Source organism: Sipha flava, unplaced genomic scaffold (genome assembly GCF_003268045.1).
Source record: "Sipha flava isolate LNK unplaced genomic scaffold, YSA_version1 2_pilon_pilon, whole genome shotgun sequence".
Taxonomy (NCBI): domain Eukaryota; kingdom Metazoa; phylum Arthropoda; class Insecta; order Hemiptera; family Aphididae; genus Sipha; species Sipha flava.
The window spans coordinates 2,361,184-2,384,978 of record NW_020272972.1 but is presented as its reverse complement, the minus strand read 5'-3'; the positions used below and the strand labels follow the sequence as shown (position 1 = coordinate 2,384,978).

General features: G+C 26.5%; 1 protein-coding gene across 3 annotated transcripts in view; it reads left to right on the top strand.

Moving 5' to 3' along the window:
* LOC112686051 (lachesin-like) overlaps positions 1-17,971 on the top strand; it is a 200,326-nt gene extending 182,355 nt beyond the window's left edge. For all 3 annotated transcript variants that reach the window (XM_025558159.1, XM_025558158.1, XM_025558157.1), the window contains exons 4-9: positions 2,136-2,321; positions 2,394-2,586; positions 3,044-3,172; positions 8,877-8,996; positions 16,928-17,098; positions 17,691-17,971. In XM_025558159.1, the coding sequence (XP_025413944.1) occupies positions 2,136-2,321; positions 2,394-2,586; positions 3,044-3,172; positions 8,877-8,996; positions 16,928-17,098; positions 17,691-17,923 (1,032 nt within the window). In that variant the 3' untranslated portion in view covers positions 17,924-17,971. The remainder of the gene's footprint in view (positions 1-2,135; positions 2,322-2,393; positions 2,587-3,043; positions 3,173-8,876; positions 8,997-16,927; positions 17,099-17,690) is intronic.
* Positions 17,972-23,795: the final 5,824 nt, after the last annotated feature.

Here is a 23,795-nt window from a genome sequence, read left to right as displayed (position 1 = left end):
GAAATAAAGAGAAATAGTGTAACCATACATAGGAAACTCTCCTATTGAATATGGCCTTACATATTCTGTAGTGTAAAAGAAAAAACGATTTTCATTCGTGCCGTGAGTTCTAATGGCGGTAAGTTGCCGAAACTTCTACTACAGGGACAAATCGTGAACGACCCAATTTCGTACTTTTTCTCGTCATAGTAAAAAAGGAAGAAACGACAGTGAGGCGGGGGAAAAGTTACGCGATATTGTATTCGGTCGACACTGAATACGAAAACACCGCCATCGTTGTTACGATAACATAAACAGATAAAATGTAACAAAGCATTACCAGAGGACGACGGAGTTTCCCACTCCTTATATTCCGGTAAAATCCTCATTCCTAGCACATTTATCAATTTCCTTTTTCATCAACACCTGCTTTAAAGAATACACGCCCTTTGAGTTCCATAAACCCTGGATCCAAGTAAAGTATATAGGTAAAAAAAGCAAAAAAAAAATAGAAACGAAAAATATCCGAAAATAATCAACCCGTTCTCTTAAGTACGCACTTTTATAATATATGTTATTTTTGAATTATAAAGTAAACATAAATAAACTATAAATAAATATAACTCTATATATCTAGACTCTTAGATTGTATACTTATAATTCCATCTCAAGCAATATACACTTGGTGATGACTGTAGTACGTGGTTTTTAATGTATCAAAACGAGAAATGCCTCGAGAGACCTCAAAAGTAATTTTAAGATACCAACAATAACATGTCCTAAGAGTACAATAAACGCAAGCTTCAATTTTCCAATTCTCTTAAATCAACCTTGAATTACAGATTTTTACATTCTTACTCCTCAGCTTTACAAGTTTATATTATTAAACTTGTCGGTTATTTTTAGTGCATACGTAGTTTGTAACTAAAAAATTCTTATCAATTTTTAAAAAGCTAAATATTAAAAATCAACTTGTAATTTAAAGTGACAAAAAATATGTGTTACTTATAACATAATATATGAAAAAAAAGTATAGAATCGATAAGTTAAATGTGCATAAGTACATAATTTGTAAAATTTGATAATTATACACAATACCAATATAACGACAGATACATGCTAAAACCACGTAATTTGAAATTTTGTAAATTTCACTTTTTGTTAAAAATATCATTGATAGCGTTAGTTGTACACGCTGTAAAAAACGATTGTAGTGTACTATACATTGTGATACGGTTAAATTGTAATTTCAAAACCTCGTAACTATAAGTTGAAAAAATACTTTTGAGTTAAACTACGTGGTTAATAATTTGTAAAAATGGAGTTACGAGGTTTTGGCACGTAGCTATCAATAACATAATTTGCTCATATCTGAATTACCAATAATATGTATTTTAATTGTATATTACTCGGTTTCTTAAACATATTTATTTCAATTGGACGGTTTGCTATAAAAATTAACATGGAAACAGATATTAGATTATGGCATATTTTAAATACTAATTAATCAATATCATACTTAATATAACTTACATATTAACACATATTTTAAGTGAATGGATATAAGTGTACATTTTTTGTATGAAATAATTATAGGTGTAATACGAACCAATCTTTTATAATTTTCTTGAAAAGTTAAGTCATAATAGAACAATAAGTAGGTTAGGAAAAAAATCAAAATACTCCTAGTTTAATTGTATACCTGTATTTTAATATACACGACTATTCATCCTGTGAAATCCCATTACGTAATGGATTTACCCAGCATCGTATTCAGTCACTTTTGATCCAATACTAAACTTACATATTTGAATATAACAGCACATGTATATTTTCTGCACCATATACTGTATTTTATATAAAAAAAAAATCAATCGTATAGCACAAATGGCACTATTAGAGTAGACTGATAGTTGTTATCTAAATTATTACTAAACTTAACGATGAAAATCATAAGTATGAGCTTTAAAAATACATTGATAATTTCTTCGATAGTATTTATCAAAACAATTTAAAACCACATTATGATATCTAAAATAAAACTTGTTGTAGTATAAGTTCAAAAACATAACCTAACCAAAAAACTGCATACTTATGATTGCTGTGTATAATAAATTATATCGTTTGACTTCTAACTTATTATTGATTGGATTCAGGTGGCTTGGATCAAAGCTGATACAAAAGCTATATTAGCAATTCACGAACATGTTATCACAAACAACGAAAGGCTATCTGTCACTCACAATGATTATAACACATGGACATTAAATGTCAGAACAGTAAGGAGAGAAGATAGAGGTACATATATGTGCCAAGTCAATACGGATCCAATGAAGAGCCAAGTAAAATTTATTTAATATTTTACTTGTTAATAAATATCATTTGTTTTCCTAACCTATTTTATTTGCTTATAGAGTGCTTTTCTTGAAGTTGTTATACCTCCTGACATTGTATACGAAGAAACATCAGGAGATATGATGATCCCTGAAGGCGGTTCGGCTAAGTTGGTGTGTAAAGCTCGAGGGTATCCTGAGCCAAAAATATTATGGAAAAGAGAAGATGGTGGAGACATAATTGTTAGAACTGGAAATGCAATAAAAACTAAAAGTAATAAAAATATTTAACAAAAAATACCGTTTACATTACTATAATTAATTTTTAATTAATTTTAATCTGATATAATTAAGAATAAACTAATTAATATTAACATATAAATATTATATGTTTATTATATTATATATTGTTCAACAAATCAATGTTATAAAAAAAAAATGTATTTAGTTAATTTGAATTATATATGCTGAAGTGAATAATCATATTTAATTATTAAGACTCAATATTTTTGTATTTTGTACAAAATGACCATTAAATCAAAATTAAATTAAACAGTTAAAATTAAATTTAATTAATTAATTCATTTAATAATAATAATAAATTAAATTAGACCACTAAACAATCACATGGATAAATAAACTCATATTATATTTTTAATTTTATTTAATTTAATTTTATAAAGATTATTTTAAAACATTATTCTTTTAATTAATATAATATCATATTTTAGTGACTTCAGTCGAAGGCGAATCTTTACTCTTATCAAAAGTAACAAGATCAGAAATGGGAGCATATCTTTGCATTGCAGCCAATGGTGTACCGCCATCAGTCAGCAAAAGACTTATGCTTCACGTTCATTGTAAGTAAATATAAATATATATGTTCATATGAATTATTCAATATATAAATATGAGTATAAACAGGGTTAAAAATTATTTTGGTCGGTATATAGAGAAAAAAGTGAAAAATCGACGTAATTTCCTCCACCTTGCATCCCCTAGTGATCATTCAACAATAGCATGGTGAAACAGATTTAAAGTTTTTTCGTCCCGATAGGGTTAGGTCTGATTGGCATTTATCACCGATATCGAAATCGGTTCAAGTACAAAAGAGCATTAATAACGTCCATCTCTACTATCATTCTCTCTCACTTTTTTCTATATATATATTGATTCATATAAAAGCCGATATACAGTACGGAACGGAATCAGCTGTCGACGAAAGCTATTTTTCCACAATAGAAAACTCGTCAAAAAAAAATGAAAGAAAAACCCGTCACCCCCTCACAAATCACTTTTTAGGTAGAAGGGAGAATATACAGCCGGTAAAGCATTGTTGATAATCCCTATTGTGTGATAAGCAAACGTGAATAATATAGTGGGTTGAATATTAATTTTTCAATGAGGATTTTATTGAATACATTTTTAATAAATACATTCAACATTTCACGTTTTCAAATTAATTAGCCAAAACTATAGGATTGTGCAAGTTACATTTTTAACACTTTGAACAATTGCAAACATACAAATCAAAAATTCTAATGAGACATGAATTAATATCCTAGTAAAGATAATACTAAACAAAAATATTTTATAAGTCAAATAGTCTTTAAATACATTTTATTGATAATTTATAATAAGTTATCAAATTCCTGCCTCAGATTCATCTGAATATTAACAAATATAATATTTAGGATTTTTGAGTAATTACGTTTAAAAATATTAAAATTATTGTTGTAGAAATAATTGTGGATTATACTCATATTATTAATTATTTAAAATGTAATAATAATTAATCTTATTTAAAGTTCACCAAATTTTTTATAAAAAAAATATATTTTTAGAAGTTATATGAATATATTGAAATAAAACGTCACTATGTAACATTATAGCCAAAGCTTTTTTTTTAAGAAATTTTAAAATATATAGCATATAATTTAAACAAGTATTGCAAATAAGTAAATTAAATAACCATTAGTAATATTTATTATACTATAAATAACAGGTAAATTAAATCATGTAAATTATAAAATAATACTAAAGACTAAAAAAAATTCTTTTTCTCATGATAAAAAGATCAACTCATTATATACTTACGTTATATCATTTTTTTTTTTTTATATAAAAAATTTAAAGTTAAATACTCAAAAAGTATATTTATACTTGAAAACTGTAAATATATCGAATAATATAAATTAGTTTAATAAAATATAATTTTTTACTCAACTTGTTATTCAATAGTTAAAGAATAAAGCTATAATATAATATACAATACTATAGTAATACATATAATAAATATAAAATAATTCTAAGTTTTTTCTTTACGCATTTTTGACATTTGTCATTTAAAATATTAAAATCTCTCATGCAAAATTTTTATTTTTTTTTTGTGTAAATGAAACAATACCCGTTTCAGAACAGATTCAATTCCATTCTTGTTTTATATGTAATTTACAAATTTAATCTTTTAGACATCGAATTTCTAGGATTAAATAAAATTCAATTCAATAAAAAAATATTAACAAATATTTTTTTTCTATCTGTAACCAATAAGTAGCATGTTATACAGCACAATATTAACAGCATATAATGTACAAAATATTTGTCACCACTGTTAGTGATATAGGTGAATGGTCAATAATTAATTAGGGAAGGGTTGTACACAAGTTATCTTGGTTGTGATGAGACAAACGTTAATCTGTTTGGTGGTATTGCCACATAGAATGTGTTGTTTAAAAGGGTTGTTCATTAGAGTCGTTGACGTTTTTGGACACTATAATGGAATTTATCCTAGCTCCGGAATAAATGGTCGTCGAACAAACCACTCCTGTCTGCTATCAACAATTACGATAGGAGGAGGACACAAAGCTGTATATAATAAATACGTTTTCGAAATTGTGTTATTGCTGGCTTCGGAATAATTTATTTATTCTTAAATTGCATTTTAACTCACACTTTCAATCTACCAATTAAAAAACCTAAATTAATCAAAATAATACATTTTAATTATGTTGTACTGAATGATATTTTAAATAATTAAATTATATTTTATAATTTTAAATGGTTACATATATTATACATATAATATTATATAATATTGTATAACATATAAATTATAAAATATATAATATATATTTATATATAATACATATATTAATGTAATTATAAAGATAATAATATATATATCAATACGTACAAAAATAAATTACAACAAATAGTTTTTTAAATTAAAATACATAGTAAAGTAATTAATTTTCACAATATTCATTTCACCAAGCGACTGATTTTTCAGTATTTTTAATTAATTTGTTATTATATTTATCATAAAAAAATCGCTAAAAAGAAATTATTTTAAATCTTAAATATCCATGTTAACATTAAATTTGTTAGTACATTTTGGAAAATTTTAATTTTATTAAATTATAATAGCATATTATAATTTCTAAGTAATCAATTAATAATTAGTAATAGTTATTAAATGAATAAAAATAAATAAACATTATATAATTCATATTATCAATGTAGTATTATTAAACTACTATACTATTTAGGTATAAAAAGCAATAAAATTATTAAATTTATATAAAATTATTAAAATGTCTAAATATAAAACCACTATGTTATTTATATAAAATATACAACTAATACAAATACATCTAAAAAAAAATATGTGTATATATATATAAACATATACATGATATACAAAATGTAACAATAATTACTTTTTATAGTAAAGAATAAAATGAGAGGTAGGAAATCAAAAATATGAATAAAAACTAAATTAATATAAATATATAGTGCTTAAAAAAACGAGTACTTCTATAAAGAAACCTTGAATCTAACTTTTATTTTTTTTATTATGTTTATTTTATCAATATTTTTATACAAATAAAATAATTTATAAATATACAAATTCAATACTCAAAAACATAAAATTAAGGGATCAAATGTTTATAATAAGTAAGCCACATATAAAAAATGTTGAAATACCTGTAAATATTACCATTTTTAAATTAATGGACATAATAATATTATAATATTATATAAAAAGTATCGCATTTTTTAAATTTTTATTTAATACTTTTAGCTAACGAGTTTTATCAAATTATAAAACAAATTAGTTTATTCTCTATTAACTTTATTTTCTACTTGTCTATCTATTGAAGTATCCTTTCCATGCATTCTAATTACTTTAGAAGTTGTTTAATCATGCTATTCCTATGCATATATTTTTCAGTACATTTTCAGCATACCTAAATACTTTATTTCGGATGGACATTTAAATTATTTTTTTGAAAACTAAAAAACTCTAAACGGATACGAATTTGTAATTTTGTGTAGTCAATATAACACTAGTATGTGACTTACTTATAATATTTGATTAATATTTCGAATTTCTTATAGGAAATTCCAATATGATATTTTTCATTTTTACACAAACGTATAGTATATCTATAATGTCTGATTTTCATATAAATACACACAGTTTTTTTTTTTTTTTTTTTTTTTTGGTTGTTTAAAATGTTAAAATTCTTTAAATAAAATATTATAAATTAACTATATAAAAAGCTAGATTACAATAAATCACAATGGAATGACAACATAGATACCTTTGTTAAAATAATGCAACTATTCACTTTAATAATTAAGTGAAAACCAAAATGTCTATAACTAAGTGTTTATTTTTTGTCAAGTTACTCGTATCATTTATTTCAATTTGAAATTAATTAAATATCAGTGAATTAAAATAAACAGCTCTTTGCGGTAGTCAGTGTAACAAATTATACATTGATGAAATATTGAACATTTTATCAAAAATAGTGATCATTTAAATATATCATGCAATAAAATAAATGTTAGGCTTGTATGATTCGCAGGTTTAAAAGGTTATGCTGTCGAAAATTTTTACAAAACTAAATACTATTTTAGGGGAAAAAAATAATTACTAGTCAAGAGACACTAATGGATCGCTACTTCACCAACCAATTCATATCATTTTCAACTCTAATCATATAAGCTTATTGTGCAGATAATTGTAGAGTTTGTTTATGTAAAATCAAAAAAAAAAAAAAAAAAAGCTTGTATAAAATATATAAGACCATATATAATTACTTTCATTGACCAATATCTAATTTAAGTGCAAGTATACTCGTATCTAAACACTTCACAAAAAGAAAAATCTTGTTATTTTATTTTTTGTTATAATCATGTAAATAAATCAATTTTACATACTTCAAACTCATAAATATTTATATGAAATGAAACCAATTATGCCAAACTTTCTAATTTTTAACAATTTACGTTATAATAAAATTTCTTCTTAGTCACTTAATTTATCATTTAAAGCAAGAAAAAAAAACATATTTATTAAAGTTTTTTCCAAACTAGTATAATAAAAGCATTTTCCAGAAAAAATGCACCTTTATTTTTCTATTTCTCAGTAACACTGGAAAATCTAATAAAAGAATAGAAAAATAACCACATTTAAGTACTTCTGGGTATTTTTCTATAATAGATACTTAACATTTTTACACAAACTAGTTTGTTTTTTTTTTTAATCAAAGTATTTTATTAAAATATATGTTGAAATATTATATTTTAGTAAACCTACAAAGACATAATCTCTATAGTTATTCGTTATATTTAAAAAATCTAATTTTATAAGTTTCGATTAACAATTATAATATCAAATCATAAACCTATAAATTTAAATTAAAACTTATAGGGGTAGGCTAGAGATAAATGTTAAAATAGTTGTAATATGTAATTTTTTAAATTATGTGATGCTGTTCACCAATAATTATTTATTTTTATATTTATATATTTTACACCTTGACATGTATAAGACAACTTAAAAAACCTCTATTGAAAAAGTATTTCATAGAAAACTTATATATGAAATAAATTTAACATAACTCTGGCCAATTTTGATTTGGTTTTTAGATCTCCGGAATGAAGGTCAATATAATTAATGTAAAACCAAAAATGAAACAAAGTTTTCATAAAATATTCAAACATTTAACCAAGTATCACTAACACCGGACAGATGCCAAGGGGACACTTGCATAAGTAATGGAAATCGATTTTGTAATCTGGTCTCACGGAAACTTTCAGTTTTTAATTAAAAACTTACTTCATCTGAAAGCTGACGAAATTTGTTACTTTTCAATTTCTCTGTAACCCTAACAAAAAGAAGAAATGAATGGAAAGAAGGGTGGAAATGAATATTATTTTTAAACAAAATGTAATATTTATCAAAAAGTTGGTAGCTCCAATTTGGCAAATTAACATTGTAGGTTTGGACTACACTTTTAAGATAACCTAAAATAATTTTTTGATAAAACAAAATCAGTAAGCTTTGACATACATATTTGTTAGAAATTAAATTCCTATAAAACAGTTGAGCAAATGCTAGCGAGGGAAATGTATTAATAACCATTCTGGATTTATATGAATAAATAAAATAGAAATCCAATGAATTTATAGCATAAATTCACTTCCTTCGAGTATCTTTTTATAAATTATAACAAACCAAAAACTTATATACACTATTTCTTATTACAGTTCATCCTTTGGTGCAAGTACCAAATCAACTAGTTGGAGCTCCTCAGAAAACAGATATCACTCTTCAATGTTACGTAGAAGCGTCACCAAAATCAATTAATTATTGGACTAGAGAATCTGGTAAATATGCATTAATATTATATACACCGCAAAATTTGAACTAAATATCTAAAAATGTTCAAATAAGATTATACTATTACTGACTATATTGTTTACAAAAACCGCTAATACCAATATACCTAAGTACCTAATGTATATAAATGATATTCAATAATAACACTAATCACTATATGTAACGCGTTCAATAGTTGCTTATTATTGTAATTCTCATGATACTTAACTATGTTACCCATTATTTTGAATAATTAAAACCAATGATATTCACTTTCAAATAAATATCACTAATTAAAAATGTATAAAAATATACTTAACAAGTTGTTTAAACAATATAACACTTTAACCAAATTATTTAATTAATATATTATATTATACAATAGAAATGTCAATCTAATATTTAGTTTGATATAGATCTAAATTTAAATTTATTTTTTAATGTAGTTTTATTCACATTATTTATCAAGAAAAAATAATAATAATAACAATAATACCGCTAATATAAATAAATTAAATTTTAAACTTTTTGAAAAAACTGTTATAAGAATATTTTATCTGTACAAAAATCCATAAACTCGCATCAAAAAAATAACGAAACTAAATTGATATTTACTGTTGTATTTTTACTTTTGTTGGAGTAGATAAACTGCGTATAGTAAACAACTTCGCAATGAGAAATAAATAACAAAAATAACAAGCTCATCTAATCGCTTGAATTGAATTCCAATATAGATAATAGTTTCATGAATTGAAAATATTCATTACCGCGTGTAATACATAATCCATATACGATACAAAAAAAATAATTTCTAGATATAAAAAAAGTATTTCACTAGCCTTTTTTTTTTTTTTTTGTAATTTGATGACATACAATAGAGAACACAAAGGCCACCAAATGCAATATAATATTATGAAAGGGATGGTTAAGGTGAGGATACCGTGTGTGTGTGTGTGTGTGTATGTATGTGTTTTTGTGTGTGTGGGTATGTGAGAGTGAAGGGATATGGCGATAGGAGGAAAATAAGGGGAAGCAACTAGGTTGACAGTATAATTGTATTGGTTCAAAGGCCATGCCGCCGAGGGTAGGTGGCAGTGCGAAATCCACGACCCCGGCATACTACTCTCGGCGTTTCCTCCTCATGCCACTCACCCCGACTACGCGATGCCTTTAAAAAGCTCCAACCACAATCGCGACGATGTGTACACTTTATTTAAAGCCATGCTAATAAATATAATTTACATGTTTTTCAAATAATTCTATCCAGTACACCGAAACCTCATACGCGCATCATCGTGCACACGCAGCACGTGTGTGTGTGTATGTATTTGTGTGCACTGCACAGGGTATAACTACGTTTTATACCTACTAACTAATCAAAATCTGAAAATACACAGATTTGAACAAGGTGTATATCATCTACAATCCTACCTAACTACCACACATCTTCCACGACGCATCATACCCCCGCAAACATTGGTCATCGTCTGGTATCGTTCTGAACGGTAATATCGGTAATAGCATTGGTAGTTACATTTATAGCAGTGAAACCGTTGGCAAAATTTTTGATAAATAATCATGATAAAGAGGAAGTGATACACCAGTAGTTTAAATGTAAAATACCTTTAACGTTGGACAAAACCAAAATTCAAAGTAAAGGCTCTATTTAGAGAAGAGCATTCTGTGATTTAGAATATTTTGTTTTTCGTTAGTAAAAATATAAGTCACAGTTATTTATATTTTAACATTTATAAAATGTAAATTTTTTTTGTTGAGCTATAAAATGTTATTGAAAACATTTATCGAAAAAAAAACACAATATCATAGATAATGTTATTCTCTTTAAAACAACAACAAAAAATGGAGCCTCTTCTATTAATTTACACTGACTGGTTTTATACCGTACATATGATATTTCTGCCAAAAATCGTAGATGATAATTTTATCTCTAGGTCCACAGACGCGATCACGATCACGAGTCACGCACTCGCATATATGCCCGTACGGTTAGTACTGTAACCCCTTAGCTCCTATCATCGTCGATCTATGGAGCATTAAACCCGAGGCACACTTCGGGTTTCACTCGAGTATCACGTCCTTTCAAATCATATTTTTTTACATCGATACGATATTTAACACCACAGTGTATCAACTCTCGAAAAATCTCATATATTATCATCACTAGAATGTAAAAATAAACTCGATCACCATGGAAAACATGACGACTATCATGTCTAACGAACTCGAATTTAAATATTAATAAACATTTTCTTTCCACCCCGGATATATTATATAGTGTCGTGTTCTCATCATTTCATATTGTTGCGGCAAGTGTACACGCACTGCATCCCTAAGGGACATAAATGCCAACGGGTCATTATCGTGGTATTTTATTAACGTATAATATTATACACATTTCAATTAAAAGCCACTCTACCGTGTTGTACATGCATATTGTGTATATGTATTATGCAGCGCAGGACCAGAGCGGTCTCAACAAATGAACGTTTGAAGTGTTAATGTGCTTTGAAAACAAACGAAAAATCGTCGTACGCACGCAAGCGTGTTGACAATATAGGGCAATCGTTTTATAGGTATGAGCCATATTTTTAAAAAATTACAAAACTGAATGAGCTGCATTGGTGTGAAAAAAATCCTTTTTTTTATACGTCTTTCGCCTCCATCCACCACTAATTAAATTTAGTTCCGAAGAAAACTGTTAATTAATGTATTATTATCATATTATGAAAAACAAAACTGAATGTTAAGGCTACCCTACAGAACCATATTTCGCAAACTAAAAAACCGTAAGTTGCCGACCCCCTAACGTAAGCGTTACCTGCACGATTCACATATACAATAAAAATAATATAATATTATAATGAGCATTTTCATGATCTGCGCTGCTGCAGCGTCTACTGTTAGATCGATATTCATAACACGAAACAACATCGACTTACAATGTACATCAATATAGCGCAGTAGCATTCGCAATGAATAGAGATTAACACGATGGATCAATAATTATTATTCAACCGATGGCGGTTATTAAAATAATATTTTATTTATTATTATTATTACGTTAGTTAAATACCACGTACATGATTATAATATTAAAATTATTAATTGTGTTTAAATATGTAGAGACAAAACATTAAGTGTTTTACATATATATATATATATATATATATATATATATATATATATATATTCCACAAAACGTTCTACGGATTTCGATGTAATATTGTGTGCAATGATTATGATGCTTGCCGTTCAAATATTATTAATTCATATTTGCCGCACCCGTTTCTTCTCGTTGGTTTCAAAAGTGATACATAACGCTGTTTTAATAGTAATTTTTTTTCTTAAGGTGATTTAAAACCGTTAAATTTACTTGCTTATTTAATTTATATATACAATAGAATCCGTTTAAAACGCTTTCCAAGGGACCAGGTAAAAAAAACGTATTAAACAAGAAATCGTAATGCAGGAAATTCAGATTGAAAAATAAAAATTGTACATTAAATTATAATTTTTTTATTCTAATTGCATTTATATTGTATTATTATTACAAGTATACTAATACATATATACTTATTATTACATTATATTTTTATTATTTAAAATTACATACTATTTTAAAATTTACATTTACACATACCTATAAATCACATATATTCTGCATTAAAAAAATCATCAATTTTTGTTTGTTTTGAATTTTTAGTCATTTTTAAATGAAGGAAGTTTTCAACTTTATAAACGTTTTGTAATGTTCCATCTGCATTGTTAAAAGATGAAATTATTCACCTTAGTTCGTGTACATAAAAAAATGCATTTGTTACGGGGAAAATTGGTATTGTATCATCCTCTTCCTCCTCTTCATTTTCTTCCTCTATAGTACTGACATCAGCAGATAAAATTTTATCAGTTATTTTCTGATCAATACTTCTAAGGCTACTCTTAGAAATATTATCATCAATTTCTGCATACCCAGGAAACTCTTCTAAATCTTGAATACCGTCATTGATTTGATATTGTGATTATTAATTGTATACTACATAATATCATTGACATAGAGCGTCTTATCTGGGAATACAGAGCGTATTATCCGGAGTCTTTTACATGTTAACGGCTTTCAAAATCAAGGGACTCATGAAAATGAGCGTATTACACAGGAAATCGTATTCAACGAGAACGTCTTAAACGGATTCTAATGTATATATATATATATATATATATGTACAACAAAAATAGTTTTCAAATTGTTTCAATATTTTTTAAAATACTATATACTATAAACTAACCAACAGAAATCGAAATACTGTTCATTAAAATAAGAAAATAATTATAATTAATACCTATTAAATCTGCTTGATACCATATTCAATTTATACTAAAGCAAGGACATAGAATTAAAACATTTTCTAAATTTTTAATTTATACATTGATCAGCTGAATACGTATTCATTATATACACATAAATGTTAATTTAATAATGTTGAATTGCAAATGCGCACATCAAATATATTAAACGCACGAGAATTATTATATTCTCTGAAATTTGATGAATATCAGTACTATACATAATTCTGCAATGGTTCTAATTTGTCAAACATAATTAGCGTCCAGGGATTTCGGATTGTACTGATACAACGCGAAAGCGGAAAAATATAAATCAAATCCCCGACGAATACATACATGTATCTGTGACGTAAAAAATCACCAAAAATATTGAATGGTTTATTGTATTAATATATTAAACTCGTTTTCTTAATTCGTTTTTTTTTCAAATTCACATAAAATGCGCAAAGTTTAAAAAAAAAATCTAAAAACACTAAAAGTGTCAGTCTTATCCCTTTCGTGTTTCTAAATCATCAAATATTTTTCTTCAAGAATTTTAATAAGATAGCGGTGGAAGAGAAGACGCTGTACATGTTTCCGTAGAACCAACGATGTCTAAATGTAGCACCAAAATCCGGATACATGAACGCATACACACGAGTTCATTGTCACATGGACAAGTGGGTAAGGTTAAAGTTTAACAAGTATATAGTCATTTATACTCATTGGACGAAACAGAAACTTAACTTCACCGACGTGGCAACATAACGTAATAATGTAATAGGTAACACGGCAACTTTAAATTATATTCGTACACGTCTCGTCTGTGTTTACCAACCGGGGGTAAAAAAAAACACTGTCGAAGTATAGTGCCTCTGTACAAACAGCCTATAAATAGTACTAAGTGTTCAATCTGCATGTTCAGTGAACGGTGGTAATACATTCGTGCGAAATTACGAAAAAACGAAATCTCAGGAGTCTGTAGATGCATTATTGCAATATTATACAATGTCTTCGTACAAAGGGTGAAATGAAATAAACGATGAACGTCTACAAAAGGAATCGCAATTAGTTTGGCAAACCAAAAAACTGTCCATCTTTATTATACAGTACCTTTCCGACCATATCTCACCACCAATAGAGCAGTCATTTTATTCTTTATGATATTTACGATAGAGTCTTAAAACCTTTAGAAAACTCGTCCCAATGTATATGCTTCAGAATATAGTTTTATTAGTTCTCACTTACGAGTCTTCAGTAAACAAAACAAGTAATAAAATTAATATTATTATAACTATAATAAGTATTCATCACCTATCAAAATTTGTATTTTTTTGTTTTTGGCGAACCTAAGCGAAAAACACTTAGTGGTGTATTCAAAAATATTTTTATTCCTCCATATTATTTTTAAATGATAACAAAATATGTATAGATTTTTAAATTTCATAAAGTCTCAATATATATTTCAGGATCAGGATCAGGCTGATCCTGATTTTTAAACTTTCAATTTCTTATCCTCCCATTTTTCATTACTTTAAGAAAATAAGTTCAGCTAAATTTGGTCATGATTACTTAACCCCTTTGCGTACTACTAAGAGGTTGAACAATTCCAAAATAAGGTTGATTTGTCAATTTTTAAAATTAATTTCAAAAATATTACACTTATCAATAAATTTATAATAAGTAAATTATAGATATATTTTCAATAAAAATACATTCTTTACATTTCTTATAAGTCTATTATTTCCAAATAAAAATTATGAATAACTAAATATTTAATTTATTTGGCAAAACTGATTTTATAAAATGTTTTATATACGAGAATTATGAAATAATATTTAATGATTCAACCAAATATTATAAGTAAAAATTGTAAAAAATATAATTTTCTAAAATAAAGTATATTAGTAAGAATTATATTAGATTTTTAAAAAGTTTAAACAATTTTTACTTTTAATATTATAGTTTACCCTATAATTAAGCTGAATATATCTATATACATCATTAAAATTTTACTATTATACTATATAAAAAGTAAATTTCCCGTTTATCGGATACACCAGACTGTCAAACAAAATGAATAAATCAATGTATTCTCTTCTATTAAGTACTTAGAATTAACTGGTCAATATTAACTGAGAGAAAAATAATAAAAAAGATTTAAAGTTAGTAATTTATTTTGATTGTAAGGCGTAAGAAAAATGAGTACACATTTAAATAGACATTTACAAATGTTCTCATTTTATTGATCTTAACAACTCGAACATGAACAAAACGTCTAATCAATTAAATATACTCAAAACGTATTGGATTCAATAATTATATTTGTTTTTTTTATCTCAAAATGGTTCTACTCGTATTTTTAACAAGACGATTATAAGCCTTGCTTTACATGTCTATCGCACAGCTGCATACTAGTTGCAGATAACTTGTTTTGACTGATATTGTACAATACAAATTACGGACACGAGTGATATTATCAACATACCAATTACAGAAATAAAGTTAATATGCATCATGTGAGTGGCTAACAAAACCTTAAAAGGTAACATACGAATTATGGACATTAATTTAACAAATAGTTGGGGACAAATATTTCTGATAAAATTATAACAACGATTTCAAACGCAACCTGAAAATATAAAAATATTTGAACAGTCGCTAATTTTAAATTTTTTTATAAAAACCTAGTCACAACACTTGACAAAAATTTTTAAATATTTATTTTTAAAAAAATGTAGATAAATAGGTACAAAATCAAAAATATACTACATAAATTAGTTTGCGTTCATTATACCAAAAATAATGATTGGAAATTTGTTTGCAATTAGTATGCTATATTTGTATACAACATTCATGTGTTACCATTTTATGTTATATCCGCAACTCATGATTCTTATTACTTTAATCGCCATTCGGAAACTCCATATCACATTCACAACACAGAGATTGAGACATCTTATATTCCCAACGTACCAATCATTAAATTGATGCGATACGAATCTCGAAAACTGATTTTAATTCGTTGTAAAGTCTACTTTAAATCGATTTTCCACTTTTTTAACTTTGCACTTAACAAAAAATTGATGAAAAGATTGATCTAAAGTAGACTCGGCAAATTAATTTTTATGTCAAATTTTTATAATCAATTATATATTATATTATATAATTATATATATATATATATATATATATATAATATATAATATATAATATATATATATAATACTCTTAAATCTTACAATGGTAATAAAATAGTATTTAAATTAAATTATATTAATCTCTATAAATTAGAAATTATTCATAAAATTAATTGTACAATACCAATATACCCACATTCCTAGTAAATTCACCGTCTATTCCTATCCTCTTTATTTATTTACACTATTATATCCGAAAATATATTTTTTCTGATGTTATTTTGTCACGGAAATTTTCATCATAGACTATCCTCTCAAAGAACAGAGATCTTTCTTATTCAGTTTTTATTAATAACTGTTTATTTTTGGAAAAAAGAAAAATCAAAATATACATTAAATTTTATTTACAAATAATATATGCATAACATATTAATCTTAATGTTGGTGTATTGTTACAGGAGAGATGATAATTTCAAATGACAAATACAATATGACAGAACTAACAGTTTCATATTACAGTGCTCAAATGAAACTAACAATTAGAAAACTTAAAAAGTCAGACTTGGGAGGATACAAATGCATATCGAAAAATTCAATTGGAGAAGCCGAAGGAAATATTAGAGTTTATGGTATATCAAATATTTTGGATTTGAATACAAAATATTTTAACTCAACTATTTAAAATATATTTGATAACAGTATAAAATTTCAATAAAAATAAAAATTACAATTTACAATTAAAATTTAAATAAGACAAAAATAACTCACCTTGGAGCTATATTTACTTTTTTAATAAATATTAAATATCAATACACATTAATGACAAATTAAAAATTATTATATGTACGTTATTTTAAATTATATTATAACTCAAGAATTAAAATAGATTTAATCTAACCCCTATACTGCTATAAAATTACACATTATAAGAGAACGATTCTCATCATTTTTACTATGCATCTAAATATATTTGTAAATAATTCAGTAATCCAGCATTTGCCGTTAATAATTCAAATCAAAAAAATACTATTAATTACGTTCTCGCACATCGAAAATTAAAAAAGAGTAACAGTATATCATTCTGCTTAATGCTCAAAAACATAATTTCAAAATTCAATTGACCTTTTATTTATATATAACTAAAATGCATATTTATAATAGCTATATTTTGTTTAAACTATTTCAAATTATGGGACAATTTATCTATATTTTTGATTACAGAAATGAACTTAACCAAACCTAGAACACTCAGTGAGGACGAAGAAGACAATGCTATAAACACGTTTAATTCTGAAGAGGATGATTATGAAAACAGAAACACAGGACGCAATTCATCAAGCAACGCACCATCCTTCAAAGACCAATCTCACCGTTTACATAGGTCGTCTTCAAACATGATTCGTTGTATCTACTTAGTTTTGTTAATGCCAGTGTTAACTCTGATAAAAAATTGAACTGTTGTTATATTCGGATTTAAGTAAACAAATCTTGGGGTTGAACAACAACTATTTCATTTAACCTTTAAATTACATAAGTATACGTGATGTGTATACATTTTTCGTTCTTCCTATAGCATATGACCAAAATAAAAATAAATTGGTGTGAAAGAGTAAATTTCATATGTATTATAACTATATATCTATATGTATACCTTTTCATTAAAATAATATAATATAGATATCAAAAAACACGCTAAATCCGTCGACAAGTACAGTTGAAAGTTATACTGTAATTTCCTGGGTGATCAATATTCAAATCGAATACAGCAGGAACATATGATTAAGCAATAACACAATTCAATACATTTACTGTAACAAATAAGTATCGTTATAATTTAAAATGATATTTAGGTATTATTCGTCTATAGATAAACTAATTAATCGTTGAACTGTATATTTACATTATATATACTTATATACATTTTGAGAACAATTAATTTGATTTATCATTAACTATGTTATATTATAATTATTTTTGTAAATAATACATTATTTTAATCTAACGTTCAGCCTCTGATTGTTTACAGTACCATAATATGAATTAAGACTATACTTATCCAATTAAATTTAAAAAATACAAATGTTCTTTACATGAGAAATAATATGAAGTTGTTAATGAATTAATCACGTTCAATGTTCTACCGTAAATTAATGTATACAAATTAATATTACGTGTAAATAAATCTATAGTTAATACAATGTATTGAACACTTTGTTTTTACTAAAAAGCATCATTAAACAAACAAAAGTCTTAACAATTTATTAATTATTGTTTTTATATTACAATCATCAATCATTTCTACATAGTAAATTTATACTTTAAAAGTGTAAAACTATTTAAACAGCGTACGCCCGTCAATACATATTGTTAGATAAAATATAAATATATACCTATGTTGAATGTACATTTTACACATTTCCTTACAACTTTTAAAGGAAGATTTTTTATATATTTTTTTTTTATATTTTTTTCAAATATCATCTGAAATTTAATTAGGTCTAAACAAATAATTCAGATACCTCTCAGACTCCAACTTCTCTAGAAATATAATTTTATAAAAATAATATGAAGTTAATCAATTAGATAAAAGCGAAAAAAATTCAAACTTAATTGATTACCTTCGAATAAAAAATTACAATTATAACCATTACTTCAATTAGTTAAATCCAAGATAGTGACTTTGGCATAACACAACGCGAAATATACCATGGAGTTTACCTAATTCACTAACTAAACATTATTTAAGCAACGAACCAAATTCATATTAAAATATATTCTTACAATAAATATTAATAAGATTCTAGCTATCCAATAATAGTTTTATAATTCCGATATGATAATGAATTCAGAATTATGATATTATTATCATCGAGTAGGTATCTAGTTTTGAAACATAATTAGCATATCATACTGAGCATATCCAAATTATTATAACTAATTAATAATTAAACGGCAACAGTTTTAATATTACCTAAATAGCTTAATGAAATAAATCAATATCTTTATTCATATTGATAAATTTATTTATTTCTAATATTTGAAATAACTTTATGTATTATATACTTAACTATAATTAAAATAATTCATGACGATGGTAAACGTTTCTATGAGTCATATCTACACCGCTATCTAGCGGTTTTTCAATCATAACAAAAATAAATAGACCTTTGCGGCTTTGCAGAATATATTGCGAATAAAAAATTCTGAAACATTTTTATTTTTATTTTATAAATTTATCTAATTTTGTAAAATGTTCATCTAAGATACGTTCTTAAATACTTTGTAACTATTTATCTAGATAAAATAAAAGATAAATAAATAACTATCTAGGTCAGCGGTTCTCAAATTTTTTTTGGTTAACACATCCCCATAATAAAGAAAAATTTAATGACGCCTTCCATGAATAAATTAAATTAAACGTTTTTATTATTTTAATAAAAGCAAATTACTGACGATCTACGTCTATCTAACCTAACAATGCAATATACAATATAAATATTTGCCTTGCGCCTCCCCCATTAAGTGCTTGCACCTCTCTAGGGAGGCGTGCCTCGTAGTTTGGGAACTACTGATCTAGGTAATTCATCTAGATAAGTCCAAACACTGAATATAAGTAATGTTTTTAATGGCACTTTTTGGTAAAAAGTGGACACTGAAAACATACTAAAATAAAATTTTTATCAATAGATCGATATTAATATCTTTCTCGAATAAAAGAATAAAATGATAATTAATTTTACGTTATTCAATTGAAAATTATTATACTATATTGGTAATTAAGTCAGACAGTTAAAATCAAACAACGTTAAAGGACTCACATATGTATCTTTGTCTGACAACGTACAACATAGCAAATTTGAGTTCAGTAGCTCAAAGTAGTACTGTTAGCTTTAATATTGGAATAAACTGATCTATAGTCAAACTAAAGGGGAAGACCATTTTCTGTGTCTTGTTGGTTAGTTTTCGCGATATTTTAATTTTTAAGCATGTTAATAGAATGTAAAATATTACAAGTAAAAAAAACTCACAACTCGCTTAAAAATTAAAATATCGCAAAAATCCGACCAACAGAATACAGATAATGTTCCAACCTAAAAGTATTAAGCCGGTCTCACACTGGAACCGACTATATGCAACTTTTGGTCGTACGTAGTGCCGCACGACTAAAGGTACGATTTCCAAGCTGCGACTAGCCGCAGCGGCTGGCCACAACGACCAACCGCAGTGATTGACTGCTCTATAAGTAAATGCCTTATCGTGGTTTCCAACGTCCGATCAACTAGTGCGTGTTAACAATAGTCGTTGTGTTTGACGATCGCAGTGCTCTGGAAGCAGTATATTGCGTGAGTTGCATCGCAATTTTGTGCTGAATGAATTTAATATATATTTTTTTAAAGAAATTAATTTTATCGGAAAACATCGAAAACTCTCTTTATTGACAACTGACAACTGACGATGAGCTGTTAGTTGAAGAAGTCTTATATATATATAAAGTATACATTATTTCTTCTTCCAACTTTAATAATAAATTCATGATTATTTTATTATTATTTACAATTATTTGTTCCATTTTTAGTTATTTAAAATGACAAATTAAAATAAGAAAACACTCTTGTGCATCACGAAATATCGAGCTGAACTAAACTAAACTGAAAATTAATACAAGCCGTAGCATTCAGGCGTATGTAGAAAACCACTACACACACAACGATCAGTCGTACGACTTAAGCACGAACCTTCTTAATCTTGATAACACAATTAGCGCTCTCACATTAAACACGATTTTGTCGTGCGGCCACGTGTTTTTATCTCAGACCTGCGACTTGATCCCAACTTGCTCGGATTTTTCCCCGTAAGTTGTATGAATTTATACATTGATTTATATTAATTTGATTTATTACTAACCATGGACATAGTACAAGATGACAAACCATCACAGTAAATAAAAAAGAACATAGCCGTACATAGTTGACAGTCGTACGCAGTCAGTACTAGTATGAGAGTAGCCAAGTCGCCCGTTGTCGAAAATAGTCTGCAGTCGCACGCAGTCGGTTCCAGTGCGAGACCGGCCTCATTATAAATCAGTTTAATCTGATATTAAAGCTAACATCATTACATTTGAACCACTGAACGCAAATTTGGTATATTACACATGTATCAGACGGAAACAACACATTCGGGTGTGGCGTACTCTTAAGGAAATTGAGTACATATTAATCTTTATCAAATTATTAAGCCTGCAAGAAACTTAACAAATTAAGGCTCAATTAACTCAATTTAAAACACATAGGTTTATGGAGTTCAAACAATAACGCCGGTTTGGAATTTCCATAGAAACGATTGATAGTCTAACCATCAAGTCAACCCTATAAAAGTTGAGAAAGGAATAATTTCTAGCAAAATTTTAGCATAAATTTGAAAACTTTAGGTTCAAGTCGGGAGGGGGGCAATTTCAGAGGCCTGTCGATTGTTAAACATATTATAATTATACGTAAAACGTTTATAAAAATTACAAACATACAGATCGTGTGTACCTCCAAAATAGTAGTGAAGATTTAGATACTAAAAAATCAGATCAGTGGCTTCTGATATATTAAATATATATATATTTCAATCGCAAAATACTTGCGCCCACAGGTTTTTCCATGAACCAGCGCAAATATAAATATAGGGCCCCCAAATTTATTTTGGCTTACATCCGTATGACCATATTTATTTAATTTAAGTAATTATTTTTCCAAATGCATTTTCAAATACATGTTTACCTTAAATAGATTTAAAAATATTGCAAATTTCTGTACGTTTTTTTAACAGTGGTTTGAAACATTTCAATAAGTTTTCATTAACCGTTTTTATATTTACTTACCGATCACATTAAACGAATAAAAAATCTACATATCATCGTCCAAAGGCAAAATAAACAACGAATAGCCGTGACGAATCGATTAGAGTATTTAATATAATATTAATAATAAAAAAAATAATAATAAATAATAAGCCATACGAATATACAATAAACACAATTACGTGTCAATCTATATACTATTGTAAACATATTGCATACAATTTACACTGGAAAATAATACGATAATACGAACGAAAATAGAAATACGTCGGTCTAAGCGTAATATGGTCTTAAGCTTATAGACTTATAAAGATATCTTTATATCCATGGGTCTTACTAATAATATAGTGAACGCTCATCCACCTGATAATTCTGCGGTAGAAAAAAAAAATTATATTACTGTTATAATTTGTTATTATATAGTTAAGCATGAAAAAGGCCACAATAGCCAAATAGCATTAATAAAAATAAAAATTAATTATATTTTTCAATGATTAATCATATTTCCTAAAAATTATAATACATTAGAAAACTTTGGTTTTTGTCATTAAGAAATTACCATCGGAACCCCCATTGCCCTCCCTTAACTTATTCAGAAAACCATTATGAAATTCAAAAAATTACCCCTCAATTTTAGGTAACAAAGACACAAATTCTTATATTTTATGATCTAGATCAGTGGTTGGCAACCGGCAGCCCACCGACCGCATCCGGCTCACACGTCTTTTTATACAGCCCGTATTAAATTCTAAAACTAGGAAATTTCATTAAACATCATATCAATTTTTCGATATCACCCGTGTCTGACCCGTAAACTCTGTTTGTGAATGTGACCCAAGAGTCCAAAAAAATTGTCGACCACTGATCTAGATCATATACATAGTAATACAAAAACACGTATTGGTAAAACTAAATCAACTCTAAAAAATGCAGAGTGAAATTAATATAAGTACATGTACTATGGTATAATATACATATATTATATGTAGTTAATGAACAGATAAAACAAATAAAAATAGCACTATTTCATAAATGAGCTGCCTCTTATATTCATTGTATTTTATACTTAAAGTTAACAATAATCAGTCGAAGGCGTTATGACTGAGCGGCATTGTTTCTTTCAGGCACTTCCCCCGGAAAAGGGCTGAGCCACCAGAGAAGAATTCAAAGAATAATAAAGAAATATCAAATATTAAAAAAATGTAATATTGATATCGCGGTAAATGACCTACAATCATCAGATATGAGTCAATACCGTACTTTATTTATAAAATGATTTGTCTCAATTGAAATCAGTAGACAGTAATCACATAGATATTGTTGTTCAGCAATAAACAAAACTATTAATTTATACGCAGCTAAAAATATTACCAAATTTGGTATTTAATTTCCTTAAAAAGAAATGTAGGAATAAAAGTAAAGTAATAAGATTTTATTTTAGGTACATTTAACTAAAATGTTTAAGCGTACAGCGTTACAGG